This window comes from Gallus gallus, chromosome Z, assembly GCF_016699485.2.
Source record: "Gallus gallus isolate bGalGal1 chromosome Z, bGalGal1.mat.broiler.GRCg7b, whole genome shotgun sequence".
In the NCBI taxonomy this organism is placed as follows: domain Eukaryota; kingdom Metazoa; phylum Chordata; class Aves; order Galliformes; family Phasianidae; genus Gallus; species Gallus gallus.
Genome location: NC_052572.1, coordinates 1,062,053 through 1,078,913, shown reverse-complemented (window position 1 = coordinate 1,078,913; position 16,861 = coordinate 1,062,053). Strand labels below are relative to the sequence as shown.

The 16,861-nt window shown below is 43.9% G+C and overlaps 1 protein-coding gene across 16 annotated transcripts in view; it reads right to left on the bottom strand.

Moving 5' to 3' along the window:
- Positions 1–6,919: 6,919 nt before the first annotated feature.
- LOC124416941 (NEDD4 like E3 ubiquitin protein ligase) overlaps positions 6,920–16,861 on the bottom strand; it is a 130,105-nt gene continuing 120,163 nt past the window's right edge. For all 16 annotated transcript variants that reach the window (XM_004948998.5, XM_424462.8, XM_046905707.1 and 13 more), the window contains 10 exons: positions 16,628–16,749; positions 15,776–15,846; positions 14,897–14,992; positions 13,136–13,209; positions 11,587–11,647; positions 11,205–11,264; positions 10,707–10,814; positions 10,066–10,162; positions 8,933–9,005; positions 6,920–8,359 (listed from right to left, as the gene is read on the bottom strand). In XM_004948998.5, the coding sequence (XP_004949055.1) occupies positions 8,257–8,359; positions 8,933–9,005; positions 10,066–10,162; positions 10,707–10,814; positions 11,205–11,264; positions 11,587–11,647; positions 13,136–13,209; positions 14,897–14,992; positions 15,776–15,846; positions 16,628–16,749 (865 nt within the window). In that variant the 3' untranslated portion in view covers positions 6,920–8,256. The remainder of the gene's footprint in view (positions 8,360–8,932; positions 9,006–10,065; positions 10,163–10,706; positions 10,815–11,204; positions 11,265–11,586; positions 11,648–13,135; positions 13,210–14,896; positions 14,993–15,775; positions 15,847–16,627; positions 16,750–16,861) is intronic.

The window sequence follows — 16,861 nt, the reverse complement described above, 5'->3', positions numbered from 1 at the left end:
AAAGAGCACGTTCCACTCTTGTTATTTCCCTGCTGTACTGGAAATCAATTCAGCACATGCAATAGTTGTTTCAGTAATAACAATGGATGAAACTTTTGAAAATAGAAGATAGATAGGTTTGAGTTTATACAAAGATTGATGTTGAAATGGAGACTGGAACTCTGCAATTTGCAGTAATTTCAACACTCGCTTTCATGGCTCACTCAGGGATTCAGAGATTGAGAAATGCAATCTGCGAGCAGAAATAATGAATCCTTGATTTTATACTTGCAGCACACGTTCTGTATGAAATGAAACTTGCAACTCACCTGCTGCTCCTAGAACACTCTTCAAAACTTGCTTTTCTTCTGAGGAAGTTAATTACGCTGGAAGCAAACAGCCATGCCACATGTACAGAGCCTGGCTTTATCCCCACTGCAGAGCAGCTTATTTCCTCCTGACCTTAGCTGACATTTTTTTCAGCTTACTTTCAGGCAGTCTCCTCTGCAGCTGCCTTTAAGCTGCATGGCAGTGTACAAAGGTGGCATTTGTGGCCGCTCTGCCAAAAGAGCAGACTCTCTGTGCTGCTTCAGGGTCAGAACGGACCCTTTCTCCGGAGTTTGTTAAAGATTACTCAGTCTGAAATGCACCAGGAGGAAGACTTCTCTTTGATTTGATCATTACTGCAGGTGTTACATCTGCAGGACTTGTCAGCTCTGCTCTGTTGTTAACTCGTGTGAGTGGGCTTTGTTTGCCATAGAGGCATTTGATGCTGTCTGTTCTCTAGAAAGGCTCAGTGTAGCTTCAACACCTGTGAACAGGCTCAGTCCCTGGGGGTTTCTCCTCCTGTTTTGGCTGTTGGGTTTAATGGGCACTGCACTGTTCTTCGTGCCTCTGGAGTGAAATTGCTCATAACTGCAGTGCTTTGGGCTCTCAGCAAGGTGCTGTGCTGGGGTATGCACTGATGCAACGTGGCCATCGGTGCAGGGGGAAACACGTATTGCAGTGCTGTGCAATATGCCTTCTGGTGGGGAAAATGTCCATCCATTTCCAGTGTCACTGAATTAAGCTACAACACTCTCATGGGTGTCTCCTTTGAGCCATCGCACGTAAGCAAGCTTGGGAATGTTAAATATTAATTGCTCTTATCAGCCCTCCATAGGCAGTAAGTCAGAGCCTTGTTTTAACTGCAGGTAAATGAACAAACGGACTGGGCTGATTTCTGAAACTAAGTGATGTATGTAGCAAGATCCAGCTTGTTTCACAATTCTTAAACGCTAGTGGAACATGAAGTTTGCTTTTAATTTAGGATTGGTGAGTAACTCAGCCAGACACAAGTAAATGGGGTGTGCACAAGCTGCCCTAGCAGTGTGTTGGTGTACGTTTGGTGTATCACACATTATAGTACGTTAAGTGAGGAAAAGATGGGATGGGATTCTGTCAATGTGACCCTGAGAATACAACCTCTGATGAGAACGGCACTGAAAAAGTCAAGCAGAGTGTGTTATCTGTGACAACCACGTGTAATTTCCTTCTGAACAAACAGCAAGAAAATAGCACTGCTCTGTGAGCTGTGCTGCACCGTGAGATCACATCATCTGACAATACTTCAGCTTGGAGGGAGTGCCAGGATCATGAAATCATAGAATGGTTTGAGTTGGAAGGGACCCTTAACGGCCATCAGGTCCCACTCCCTGCAGCGCACAGGGACACCCCCAGGCCCATCAGTGCTCAGAGCCCATCCAGCCCGACCTTGGCTGTCTGCAGGGATGGGGCAGCACCACCTCTCTGGGCAGCCTGTGCCAGGGCCTCACCGCCCTTACTGTGAAGGACTTCTTCATTCCCACTCTACATCTCTCCTCTTTCACTTTGAAACCACTTCCCCTTGTCCTATCACAGCAGACCTTGCTAAAGAGTCTGTCCCCTTCTTTCTTTCCTGGAAGGCCAACTATATATCCTGGGCTGCACCAGCAGAGGGGTGGCCAGCAGGGAAAGGGAGCTGATTGTCCCCCTCTACTCTGCACTTTCAAGGCCCCATCTGAAGTACTGCATCCAGGCCCGGGGCCCCCAGCAGAAGAAGGATGTGCAGATTTTGGGTCCAGAGGAGCCCACAGAGATGATCAAAGGGCTGGAGCACTCCCCTGTGAAGAAAGGCTGAGGGAGCTGGGCCTGTTCAGCCTGGGGAAGAGAAGGGAGACCTCACTGCTGCCCTGCAGTACTTGGGGAGACCTTATAAGCAGGAGGGGAGCTGCATTTTTACGTAGTCTAATGGTGATAGAACAAGAGGGAACGACTTGCTCAGAGAAGCTGTGAGTGCCCCACCTCTGGAAATGCCCGGGGACACGGATAGGGCAACCTGAGCTGGTGGGGGACAGCCGGACCACAGTGGGGTTCTCCTCCAACAGGAGAGAAAAGAAAACGGAGGGGGCTGTCAGTTCTGAATGCAGAGGTCTGTAGGAGTCTTCCAGCATACTTCACAGTGTCATTGCACAACGGTTCGGGATTCTGCCATACCCCTGGCCTGAGGTTTTGGGTGCTTTTGGCCCTACCTTGGCCTGCCAGCAGCAGCCAGTAGCCAAGGACAGGCAGACCTGGCGGGGACCGGCTGGGCTGACCGCGCGGTCATCGCACCCCATCTCAAACAGAGCTATTTAAACAGATGCCTATGGCACAGATAAAAAGTTGGTATGGAGATGTGTGTGTATACGCACTGACCCTTGGAGGCCCCAGAAAGTGGCATTTTCTTGTTGGTTGCTGTCCAAGTAGAAAAGCCCAATTAGTTATTTCTGTAGGTTAGTTTTAAGCACGTGCAACAGTCAATCAAGCCTCACATTTCTGTTGAATATCTCTCATGCTGGTCTTAGATGCCACATCCTGAAATGTTTGGGTTTTCTAAGGTTGTTCTCCTTTGTGCTTGTCAGAGGAAAGGCCTCCGACTCTCTGAAGATCGTATTTGTTTCCCTTGCAACTACGGCTTGATGTGGACTGCTGCAATCCTCCTGGCAATGCCTTTGCACCTGAGCCCAGAATTGTCCAGTTCATATTGTCCTGGTGCAGCAGAGCTGCCCACACAGAGAAGAAATCATGATTCTGATGATTAAAAAAACTGCACACTTGTTTTAACCCAGAGGCACGGTTGGGTCTGAGGTGAGGAAATGTTATCACAACTTCTGTTTACTTTATCACTGAATAATGCGTGCTTATTATTACTGAATATCTGCACGCTTGACTAGGAAGCAGAGCTGCTCAAAAGTCGGCAATTTTCTTCAAAGCCATTTTTCACAGAGATAATGGAATATAGGAAGTGACTGGGATGGCAGAAGACAGAATGTTGTTTGCAGCCCTCAGTTCTCTGCTCTGGGAGGAAGGAGATGGCTGCATTAGCAGGAAATATTAACCTCCAGGTACTTCAAAGTGTTTTTTCTTTTTTTTTTTTCTTTTTTTTTCTGTGTGTAAAGAAACCTTTAAACCTGAAGGTTCTGCACTGGCATACTGAAAGAGTTAGATCCACAGCGGAGAAGCATCTGTCCCCTGCATGAGACTAATATTTGTCCGGTATCGATCCAGTGTCCATCTCTGTTATTCTTTAACTTCAGGCCAAGGTTCAAAGTTTTGCTTTTAGTTTAAGAACTGAATGCAAGAGGAGGTCGCATCCTCTGCCTCATCCAGAAGTGACAGAGGTCTGGGATAAAAACACAGCAACCTGAAGGGCAGCTCAGTACCCCGTTCTGAAAACCTCTATGCCACGGGCACATGTACATTTCCACCCACGCTGCAGTACGTAGCCTGACAAAATGGGGCAAGTAATTAGTTCTAATTAGCAGAACAAGCAGATGCCTCATCTTTTTCCCACCTGTTTTTGCACACAGCAAAAATGAAATGGTGGTTATAACGTGTGCACTTGCCTGTGCTATCTTGCTTTTTCAAGGAGAGATGGTACTGCACTGCTGGAAACCACGGTACAAGTGTTCCCTTCATATCTTTGCTATTTGCAAGCATTACTGTGCCTTTGCTTTGGCGTTGGTACTTGCGCTGGTTTAAGGCTGCTGCTTTGCTGTGTAAATATATGATACAGATAAATTTTTCATGGCCCAGAGTGAGTGCATCCAGGTCAAGCTCGCTGTATTCAAGTCCAAAGGAGAATTTCAATTTTACCACGTTCGAGCTGGGCAAAGATTAAATTTGAAGTTTCATGGTTAACCTGATTGCACTCCCCGTTGATATATATCACTGCCTATTTGATATTCAGGGAGCCTTATTTTAGGGACCTAGCTCAGTGACAGGCTCCCTTCTTGACTTCTGCCAATGGCAGTGGAGTGCTGCTCTGAAGGCTGACTGGGGCAGTGGGGTGCAGAGAGGCCGTCAAGAGGAGCCGTGTCCTGTGTGTGTTAGTAGGGAACCCATCCGTGTTTCACTTGTAGGCACTCCCAGAGCTGGTAACTGCATGCCCCGATGGTCTGAACTTAGGTAATGGAGGGCCCTGCTGCCATTTAACAGGACCTGGACAGACTGGAGCGTTGTGCAGGGAGGAACAAGATGAGGTTTAACAAGAGCAAGTGCTGAGTCCTACACCTGGGGAGGAATAACCGCATGCAACAGTTCATGTTAGGGATGACTTGCTGGAGAGGAGCTCTGTGGAGAAGTACTTGAGGGTCCTGGTGGGCAGCAGCTTGGTCATGAGCCAGCAGTGTGCCCTGGTGGCCAAGAAGGCCAATGGGATCCTGGGTTCCATCAGCAGAGGGGTGGCCAGCAGGGCGAGGGAGGGGATTGTCCCCCTCTACTCTGCCCTCATGAGGCCCCAGATGGAATACTGCATCCAGGACTGGGGCCCCCAGTAAAAGAAGGACGTGGAGCTCTTGGACAGGGTCCAGAGCAGGGCCATGGAGGTGATCCAAGGGCTGGAGTACCTCTCCTATGAAGATAAAGAGAAGGGTGTGGGGAGACCTCATTGTGGCCTTCCCATATTTAAAGGGAGTTTATAAAAATGAGGGAAATCAACTTTTTACCAGTGTAGATAGTGACAGGACAAAGGGGGGGGGGGGGGGGGGGGGGGGGGGGTGGCTTTAAACCAAAGGAGGGAAGGTTTCAGTTAGATGTTAGGGGGAAGTTTTTTACTGAGAGTGGTGGGGTGCTGCAACAGCTGCCCAGAAAGGCTGTGCACGCCCCGTCCCTGCAGGTGCTTAAGACCAGGCTGGATGGGGCCATGGACTATGTGATGTAGTAGTCGATCTAGTGGCTGGCAGCCCTGCTCTTGGCAGGGAGGCTGGCACTTCATGATCCTTGAGGTCTCTTCCAAGCCAAGCCATTCCATGCTGCTATGACATAAATATCTGATAGAACATCGAAATTTGAAAATATTGTGTAAGCTACAAGCACAAAATCCTGAACAGGCCGCATTGCATTATGCTCCTGCCTATGGGTGAGAACAGCTGATGCATTCAAATGAGAAAAAGTTCAACTTGATTGAGGCTCCTGAACCAAAGCTGTGGAAAATAATCAATGGCAAATCATCGACTGCTTGATTACTGGTGGGATCCTTGTATCAGAGGTCTGACACGAGCTTCCTGCTGGGTCAATGGGAAGGGTCCCTGCCATGTGGGCAGTGCTGAGTGGTGGTTGGACATGCCTGCTCTACGCTGTGGCTGCAAGTTGCCTTTGCTGTTTGCTGCAAGGCTTTGCGCGAGCCAAGAAGCAATGGCTGAGGAAGTAATAAATTGCCATTTATTAGCATGGGGCTGGATAAAAGTTTTAAATTTGAGTCGTTTTGTGGTGAATGAGCTGAAGTGTGTTCTGTGTGCACAAGGCTGGGGTAGTAAAGCTCTGTGCAGTGCAAGGACTGGGCTGAGCAGTTCCCTTCAGCTTACTTTGCATGTAGCCACGCTCATTTGTGATCTGAATTGCAAGAGGAGAAGGAGAGGTTCACTTTGCAGTGAGAGAAGCTGTTGTGCTCCAAACTGCACCTGCAAAGGCAAAACACAGCGCTGTGTGGTAATAGTGCAGCTCATCGGGACACCAAGAAGCAATGGGCTGGCTTCCTCTTGTGGTCACCTGAGCAATTAGGAATAGTTTTGCTGATGAAGCGTTGAACAAAGATGATTCTGACATAACCTGATTTCTGCTCCCATCTCAGCTGCGTGAGGCTGGATTTCAGTTCTGCCAAAAAATCTCAGGAGTGCTTTCAGGTATGTGGTGTTGGGCATTCATGTATATAGGTCTGTGCAGGTGCTTGGATTTCATAGAGTCATAGAATCCTAGAATGGCCTGGGTTGAAAAGGACCACAATGTTCATGTAGTTCCAACCCCCTGCTATGTGCAGGGTCGCCAACCAGCAGCCCAGGCTGCCCAGACCCACATCCAGCCTGGCCTTGAATGCCTGCAGGGATGGGGCATCCAAATCTGCTTGGGCAACCTGTTCCAGTGGAGGCTGTGGATTTACTCCATCCTCTCTGTCTCCCCCCCCCTCCCCCCCCCCCCCCGACTAAATCATCCATATAGTGTTTGTTTACCTACTCAAATGCACTTATTTCTCTCCTTCAAGGGTTTAGGCTCATAAAGTGCAAAAGGTTAGAAAGGAACATCAGAAGAATTAGTTAAGTCTGGTGTTCAAATGCTAAAACACCTTCATGCACCTGTTAGCTCCTCAAACCTTTTTTCTGACATGCACACAGCGTTTTCTGAATGTTATTAGCACTACGCCTTCTTTTCAGTGGCCTTTGGCCTTAAGATACTGCTCTGCAGCAGGCAGTACCTGCAGTGGTTGCTGCGAAGCGCTGGGCAGAGAGGAGACCTCCTGCTTCCACACTGTACCACCTTGCTCTGTAAAGCACCAGGTGGGCTCCTGGGGAGGAGTCCTGCACAAAGGGCCAAGCTACGGTGCTTGCTATGCAGCCATACCCTCACACCTCCTGTGGCAGTGCTGTAACCATTTAAGTTCAGTGGATCAAATACAAATCTTTCACTTTTAATCCATCACACAAGAGATGCAACTCAAGACATTATAGTTTAGGCATGCAACATGTCATAGGTAACAAAACTGATTAGATAGATAGCAGTGTATATTAAATAAATCTTTGTGATTAGGTAAAAAATAAATCACAAAAACAATTGCTGAGGAACATGTCTGCAGGCTCAGCTCTACAGCTGGTTGGTTTTTTTTTTCTCTTTTATACATCAGCAGCAGCCAAACTCACAATTGATAGATATTGCACCAGAAAGACATGTGCAGTGAGAAGGAACATAATCACATTAATGCTTATGATAAAAAAAACACAGATATGACTTCAATGTGTTACATAAAGTGCCTTTAAAGTTGGTGCAGTTAGAAACAAAAAATATCATGTTTAGATATCATTAGCAAATGCATACAAATAGGAGACAAAACAGATCTGTTTTCCATAGCGCCAAATCACACAGTGCCAGGTTTCCTTCAGAATGCCTCCACCGCACACAGTAAAGAAGAAAGGATAATAAAAGAACCACCATACAAAGATAATGACAGGGTTAAGCATAGTTGCCTAAATGATTAATGCCAACCCTACCCCAAAATGTTCTGCAGTACATGTAAATATCACCAAGGAATAATGAGGCAATTTCTTTATTGAACATGAGATTTGGCATGCTATGTTATGACTGTCCCTCGACTCATAACTATTATTTATACAAAAACGCAACATAGAATCCATACTTCTTCTGGATACAGAAAAATATTTATGTGCTCTTGATATAGCCAATATAGAGAAGAATTCCAACATAGCTGTCTCCTATTCTCCTAATGGTCTGGGAACACAAGGCTCAAAATGAGCTTGAAAGAAATGACACTGGCATCAAGTCTGGTACGAAATTAAGAAAGAAAGCTCATTTTTTTTTTCCCCAAATACATGACATTTAATTGTAATGAAATATAATCTGAAAACGTCTAAATCAATTAAAAAGTAAACATGAGTTGTAACACTATCCCTGTAAAATGATTAATTCCATTCATTGTCATTAGAAATTATGTAAAATTTTTATTAAGGGCTCAGCCTACAGAGGCACAACATAAATACAGTAAGTCCTGCTGAAATGTAATCAGAGTACATATAACCCCATAGTAACTGGCTGTGGAAATGACAAAAAAGCCATCCACAGACCAGAGTTCAAGATTCTGCATTTAGGCCACCGCATGGTCGAAGAGTTTGCTCCAGGAACCAGCGCTGTGCGACGGTTCTGCCACAGTCAGAGTCCATCGTGGAGAAGTGGAAGCGCAGCAGAACGCGCCCGAAGGTGGGAAGGAGTGCCCTAATCCACTCCTTCAAATCCTTGTGCATTTTCAACTGCCATAAGGAGCTTCTCTCGCAGGTCGTCGAAGGATTCGTACAGAGGTAAGTCTAAGCGATTAAAGCTGAAATTCAGGAGGAAAAGAAAAACGGAATTACTTCAATATTTTAAATGCATTTTTTTTTTCCCAAAGAAATAGAAAAGGCTGGATAACTTGGGTGTGATAGGAGTATACATCCAATTGGAGGAGCAGGGGCAGTTTGGATGGTGCACTGTGCAAACCCAACCACTGCCAGCTGTTTCCCATGGGTACCAGCTGAGGCCAACCTCAGTGTTCAGAAATTTTTAGCTGTCTTCTGAAAATAGGAAGGTTTATGCTCTTAACCACCCCTGAAGAGGAGAAGAACTGCTACACAAAACATGGAAAAGAAATGCATGGACCTGCATGAGGATGAATGAGCTCTGGATACACACGCAGACATGCACGTCCATCAGCCAGCACCAACCACGTCACCTTTCTCATGTCTCAGTGTGTGTGTGTCTGCCTGCCCAGTCCATGCATTGATTTTCTATCTATTAAATAACATCTTCTGCTCTTTTTAGGACACAGACACACTGTGACACACACACCAGACCCACCTGCTCCCAAACAAACTCATGCACAGATGCGCTGAACACACACACACTCTGGACATACCATGTGTGAGCTCTGGGCAGTTTATCAGGAGTTCCCCATTGCTCTATTGTAAACAGCTGAGGACCATTTGAACCTATTTGGAAAAAAAAAGAAACCTGAGTTACTGGACCCTACAGAAACTACTTCAATTGCTGTAATAACAATTGCATGTTTACCCTAATTGTAAATGCCATTTTCAACTGGTACAAAATACTTTGTACAAAGACTCTTAGGTCAAAATTACACTAAAGCAAACAGGGATGTGGATTTATGCTATTTCCAAATGCAGTTAGCTTACTAAATTCACCAAGCTACACTCTGGTTAAAGCACACAATGCGAAAGAGGTAAGCTCAATTGGTAACACGGAAAAAAATAACCACACTTGCATAGACCTCCAATTTCCTTCTCTCCATGTGTGATGAGCCTTACTGCTGCCCACAGCTGACATTTTCTTTGAGGAATTTGACCCTTCCTGGGCAAGGAGAACATCTACAGAACACCCATGGTGAACAAGGGGACAAGGGGAAATGGTTTCAAGTTGAAGGAGGGAAATTCAGCGTGGATGTCAGGGGGAAGCTCTTTACTATGAGAGTGGAGAGCTGCAGGAACAGCTGCCCAGAGAGGCTGTGGATGCCCCGTCCATCCCTGGAGGTGTTCAAGGCCAGGTTGGATGGGGCCCTGGGCAGCCTGGGCTGGTATGAAATGGGGAGGTTGGTGGCCCTGCCTGTGGTGGGGGGGTTGGAGCTTCGTGATCCTTGGGGTCCCTTCCAACCCGGGCCATTCTGTGATATTGTGATGAAGCACTAGCAAAGGCTGCCCAGAGATGTGGTGGATTTCCTGTCCTTGGAGACATTCCAGGTCAGGCTGGACAGGGCTCTGAGCAACATGATCTAGCTGTGTGTCCTTCACTGGAGGGTGGTTGGACTACATGACCTTTGAAGGTTCCTTCCAACTCAAACGATTCTATGATTCTACGAACAAAACTTTGCTTCTCTTCCAAGTGCCCCCCAGTTTCTCCAGTACTGTTGGCATCCAGTGGGAGAAGTTTTATCTGGGAATAAAGGTTGGCCATGCCTATATTTCAGTAGTGTCTATGCTCTCCCGCTGGCATTTGGGAACCACCTGCAGCGTGTGATCAGGGCAGGAAGCTTACCATAAAGTTCAGCAAATCCGTTCATAGGCACTCGTGATGTCCCCGTAACAAACTGCAGTAACCGAATGCGTTTTTCTGCATCCATCAGTAGAACAGCCTGTTGAGAAGCAGACAAGGTTCCTTTTCATGGCTGAAGGTGTCATTGTTAAAGTAAGCAAAACAGAATTTAATTGTATTGCATGGCAAGAAATAGATAGCTAACTTTGGAGGACGGCATGCCACGTCTTCTCTGCTCAAACAAGAACTGTTTTCTGATTATAACAAAGAAAGTGACAATGCCCAGGCAACTGCTAGGAGCTACAACTGCCATTCGTCTGTATGAGGTGACTCACAGTACTTCTGGGCTAGTATAGGGAAAACTGTTCTCCTAGTCTTCCTGCAAATATACACTTGTCATAGAAGCACTGTACTTCAGGAAGATTACAAACCACTTTAATAACACCAGAGAGAGAGACTGTCAGTCTTGGGTCACTTCAATATAGACTCCAGTCAGTACGACAGCTGCCATTTCCAGCACATACCAGTGTGTTCTTCAGTAGTTTTTGAGAAGAAAAAGGATTTCATAACTGACTTCACTGCACACTAAAGGATCTTTGCCTCCTAGGAATAGTCAGAGAAACCAAACATGCTAAGAGCATTACCTTCCAGAACCACTGGATGACGGGATGATTTGGGCAGTAGCCATTTTTGTAGATCGTGTGCTGTCTCCAGTCATTAACATCGACATCACCAAGGCCACACATCAGTAACTAGATATGGAAATAATTCACGTGCTGTTAGTTGAAGATAGCACCAGTACTACCCCAAACACTATGCAGTATGAAGCACACATGCTTCATGCGATGGTATCTTTTACAGCACGTTTGCTGAAAACATGAGCGGTGTATGTCATTAATTCAGCAAGCTACTAGGATTCTTTACATATGCATGTACTAAACCACCACAATGAGCTACTGATACTTTTTGTGCTTTTTCTTCATTGATAGATTTATTAATTTGGGGGAAAAAAATCCTCATTTCCCACCAAAGCAAAGAATCTTTGTCTCCAAACTCTATGATGACCTTGCGAATTGAGAATGTAACACATCTTTGCAATGAGTATTACTGATCTGTCGTCTCTGGACATCAAATGAACTCACCTCCAGTTCATTTTCATCAAAAATCTTAATCAGATCGATAGGAAGAAGTTCTGTGAATCCCTAAGAGAAAACGTAAAATCAGTAAACTACGTATAATTATGGTTTTCTCTGATAGAATTTTGCCTTTGGAGAAAGCTGCTAGCTGAGTAAGTGATGGAGGGCAAAGAAGGGTTTGGAAAATGAAATATACAGTTCCTGAACTATTATGAGTCTCTAATTTAAACACTGCTATTTTAAGCTCAAATAATGTCAACTTGAGCGAGAATGACCTTATGAGTAACAGAACCTGTGTGGTCGTGCACAGCTTCCCACTCCTGTAACCGGGTACTGATGTAAGCGTACATAATTTGGGTAAAAAGAAGGACAAAAAAGAGAACCTTACCTCCAGGAAAGCATTCATTTGTTTTTGAACTCTGTTTACAAACCTCCACTGGATGACCAGGCTATGGGAGATAAAAACATAAACACATTCATTAGAAGACTAATTAGCAACCCTAACAATATTGGCTTCTCATTTACAACTTTAGGTATCTCTCAATCATACCCTTATGTCAGAGAAGCTGAGCTGCTATTTATTAAATTATGCAGCCTACAAACTCATTACTGTGTTTTCTTTCTTGTAGTCTGGATAGACCCTGGATAATGTACTCACTGTTAGAATTAGGTACCTAAATGATGAGACTGTTTTTGTATTCCAGAACTCTAAGCAGATTTATGGCTACAACTGCAGTTTCTTTCCTTTTCTGTTTTTGTCTTCTTTTTTTGCCTTGTGCACCAACTAGAACGCCTCAATCATAACACAACTCTTGGGAAAAGCACTGGAAAAAATTAGGCTGCATCAAACATTTAGAAGTGGGTGTATGTAACCAGAAGTATGGACTCTGAAGTTATAAAAAATACTACAATTAGCATTTATCTAGAATTATCGAGGTGGAGGTGCCATTTAGTTCTTTGTTTTGGCCCACGCTTTTTCAAAGAGCTCTTCTTTATTGCTTTACTACATGGGGGTGATGGAGATAAAAAGTGTTTATGACATCCAATATTTTGCATCCGTAAGCCAACAAATACTGCCTGGATGCCTGAAAAACTAAACTGCTGACGGTGTAAATATATGCTGCACAGTCCAACTAAGAGCAGAAAACAAATCACAAAACCAGACACCTCTTATTGTTCTGCTATTACAGTTGCTTCGCTGATGCCACACCACAAAGGAGGTGAACAAAGAAGTATACAGCATTCCCCTGAAAGGAGTACTTAAACATGTGGAGAGTTCCCAAACCCTTCCTTGAATAAAAACTGAAGGGGAAGCAAATGTGACCTCAGCAACGTGATGTCCTATTTTCACTCTTTTCTCTCCTTAGTTTACCGTTCAGAGCTGCACTTATTCTTCATTTGCATTCTCTGATAGCTCTTCACCAGGAAAAGCTGCAGCCCAGGGTGGAATTTCACTACTTAGGAGACCCACCGAGCAGAGGCAGTCACCCAGGTGTGCAGCCAGTGCACAAAATGAGGCATGAAATCGGGCCAGATTCATATCCTGCTGTAAGGTGGTAATTCTTGTATCCAAGAAATGCCATTTCTTTTCATTGGTTTTGGAGGGTGCTCAGAATGAGTAATTTAGAATGGTGTCTGCAGTCATTCGGGGCAATTCCATACCTCCTCAAGTACTCCTTATGCCAACACACGAAGAAAATACTGTTTCCTACTACATGACATAGGCTGCCTTAATTAGAGTAATTCATTGAACAGTAAAGGTTAAAATTCAAACTTTCTAAGAATGTAGTGTAAACAAACTATGTTAGCAAAGGGATTTCCTTTTAAAAGGATTTCTGACAGTTCTCTGTGCTACAGTAACTGCAGTGGGGTGAATTCCAAAGCATTACCACTGTGTGTTGTGAAGCTTAGGGTAAACTCTACAAATATATACGTACTCAATGTATTCCCTTTTGTTCTCATTTGTTACCATGATTTCTGACCCATTTGGCTTCAGGTCGACTTGATACGTCTGTATTTTAAAGAAAAGATAAAATACAACAGGACATTATTTCAGGACACGTTTCTCATTAAATCCACCACCCTTGAGAGGCATTTTGCAAGCAGCACCAGAAAATTATTACACCGTAACAGCAAATGAGACATCAAAATATTTCATGTTTAAAGATGACGTAATTAGGAAGAAATTATTCCACGGTCACTCTTAAGAATAAATTATTTTCCAACTTCTATTGCAAAACAGTAGGTAAAACTGGGCAAAGGAAACACATCCTCCCATTTTCATAAGGACAGAAAAATGCTTTCTAGTTCTTCAAAGTGCTGGAAAGATATTATTGGCACTGCTGGGGCAGGGAGGGCTGGAGGGCCTTACCCACCCCAGGCTGTGAGTCTGTGATTAAGATCTGTGAACTCAGGAGAAAGAGAGACATCATCATTCTCTACTCTTTTGAAGGACACTTTGCATCCTTCTTATCTTGAAAATACCTCCTGTGTATTTCTTACTCATTTGTGAGCACTAGCAAAACCCTATTCTTTGTTATCACATATTAGATTTCTCTTGTTTTTCCTTTAATTCAAGAAAGATTCTGGTGATAAGTGAAATATAAACAAACACAGAAGCTTGCAGCAATGCAAATCTTTCCCTCTACCATATGGAACATCTGTGTGGAAGCAGTATAATCTCCTAACCAAGCTCCTTTGGGCACTTCTGTAAAAGCTTCAGCAGCAGTAGTGCTGCCTGAGGCAAAACAAGCAGCAAGTGAGTGGAGTCACCATCCCTGGAGGTGTTCGAGGAACATTCAGATGCTGTACTCAGGGACATGGTTTAGAGGGAAGTATTGGTGGTATGTGGATGGTTTTGGAGGTCTTTTCCAACCATGGTGATTCTACGACTTCCATGAATCCCCAGTTGTTTTACAACTTCTGAATTGCTGAGAAACTTCCTGCAAGCATTTAGATGGATGAGACATTCCAGTCTCTACCCATCTAGCTTACTCTGCGGTACAACAGATCCTACCCTGATACGACTGAGCTCCAGGCTTTCCTGTGATAAAATCTGTCATGTAGTTCTGCCTCTCCCGAGCAGTATGATGGAAACAAGATTATACCTGCTGCTACTGGGATCTGTCTGTAGCTCATTGAGTTAGGTGAGCTGAAACGGGAGAGAGCCAAGAGGACTTAAAATTCCATCATCATTACTGCTTCTCAAATGGGACTAAAACATTTTTTGTTCGTAACAAAGACAATTACCCATAGATTGTGAGTCTTTGCAAAACAGGCATGCTTCCTTTTGTTGCATCATCTACCTGCACCATTAAAAGAGACTGTAAAAGGGCACTCTGCTGCTTATAATTCTACTTCTTCCCGTGTTCTTTGAGAACATCTTCAACTGTAGAACCCCACACAGTCCCAGGCTGAGACCATTTCTAATGAGGATTCTGTCACACCTTTATTAGCTTCAAATACTGCTTTTCAGAAAGGCATCGTGTTGCTCACTGGCAAGAATATAATTTCCTTCTTTGGCACCTTCAGACTTAAATAGTTCAGGAAGTCAAAGTCAAAGTCTGCCCGTACTGATCATTAACATGCAGCAGTCCCAGTTAAGTTCACAACCATGAGATACTGCCCAGAAGTTAATTAACTTTTTGACAATAACCAGTAAGGTGGGATTACAGACTTCTGGGCTAGCGTTTACATACCTGTCCAAAGTTTTCCTCATCTATGCAAAACATCAGATCCAGCTCTGTAGGGTCATTCTCCAGGATCCACTTCAAAGAGTTGTAGTATTCACTGTCCTACAGGAGATGAAAATTAAACAAGGTTTGAAAATGAAGACATTAAAGAAATAAAGGTATCTAAACCTATAACTCCAGGGGGTTGCAGAGAACGTGGAATCTCTTCACTGGTACAGCTACTGTAAAGGAGGATATGACTGATTTTTGTGTTTTTTAGCTGGTGCAGTTTCAGATTTGTGTAACTTCCCTTAATTGCTTTTAAGTGTGTTATTATGCAATAAATTGATTGTATGAATCTATTTGGTACACGTGTATATGGCAACACGTAGTAATTGGTTAAAGAATATCTTTGTGATGAAGCTGTTATTTTCAACACAATTGGATACACCACTTCATTACATCAATGATGTATTATAAAATAATTGATTACACTGTTATTATTAAAAATTGAAACTTCCTGAAAGGGTTGCATCTTTGTTATGTATTAGCTTCACAATTAAAGACTGATGAAAGAAAGAAAGCGAGGGAGAGAAAGAATCACAGAATCAAAGAATGGCCTGGGTTGAAAAGGACCACAGTGCTCATCCCATTCCAACCCCCTGCTGTGTGCAGGGTTGCCAACCAGCAGACCAGGCTGCCCAGAGCCACATCCAGCCTGGCCTTGAATGCCTCCAGGGATGGGGCATCCACAGCCTCCTTGGGCAAAGGTCTCTGTTCTGGGCATGGGTACAGAACAGAGAGAAAGGTGAAGGAAAAATTAATGAATTTATTAATTATATTAACTTCCCCAAAGGAAAAATCCTCAAATAATTGCTAGTGCTGATAAGGGTTAAGTGTCCTTACCACTGATTCCATGTCTTTCAATGTTATTGGCTTCCCCAGCATCATCTTGTAAAAAGGTCTGATGAAGAAGCCTGAAACAGAGGTGAAAAGCATTACTTCCACTACTCTGCATTTCCATCTTACTCGAGGACAGACTGCTCTAAGACACAACACCACACATTTGCAAAGAAATATCCCACAAGAAACCTGAGCTGTAACTGCTCAGTTTAACAGCAGGCTCATTTTTATTTCAGACACAGAAAGTCATTTTTTTCAATCACAAGAATTACAGCAGTATAAATCACATCAGTTCAATGGTAGAGAGACACAAAAGGTGGGGCGCTGAGTTGAAGGCATTCCACCTGTCCCTCTTCTGTCAAAAACAATGCAGTGTTGTGCTGCACTACCTCTAACTAAAATGTAGTCAGTTTATATCACTGCTTGTTTGGCTATTCTGGGATTCTAAAGCCCAGCAAAAAATTAAATTAATTGTTAAATCAATGAGTAACAGTTTTACAAAACATGTATGCTGCAGTTAGTACCCATGCAACTGTTTCAGATTCAGCTTTTTTGCATGGAAATGCCTCATGCAAATGTAGTGGTCATCCTTTGGGGTAGAAATTATTTAGAAATGGAGATTAACAAGAGTGGAGAAGGAAGCAAAGCTTGATGAGAAATGTGTCGGTTGAGCACGACGCTATCATTTTGGCAAAATCTCCATTCAAAATAGCCACTTCCAAAGCTTCCAGTTCAATACTTTCCCTCTGACTTTATTTCCAGATATACTACACTCTGAAACGCGTTAATTGCCAAAGTGATATATTTAACAAAAATCCAGCTGCAACAGCAGAGCCACACAGTGCAGTAACTCACCATCCAGCAGCTTCCCATGATACACTGCCAGGCCAGCCACTCGTCCAATAAATGTGAAATATGAAAGGTGATCTTCATTACAAAGACCTGAATTAGGGTTAATCTGAAGCGTGTAGTTGTCCCTTTTTTGAAGAAAGCAAGAAAAAAACCTAAATCATCACATCTTTTAATAAACAGACATTCATAGGTGTTAATAAGTAACGTGAGCTCAGGGCCACTTCTTGTCTATCCTGC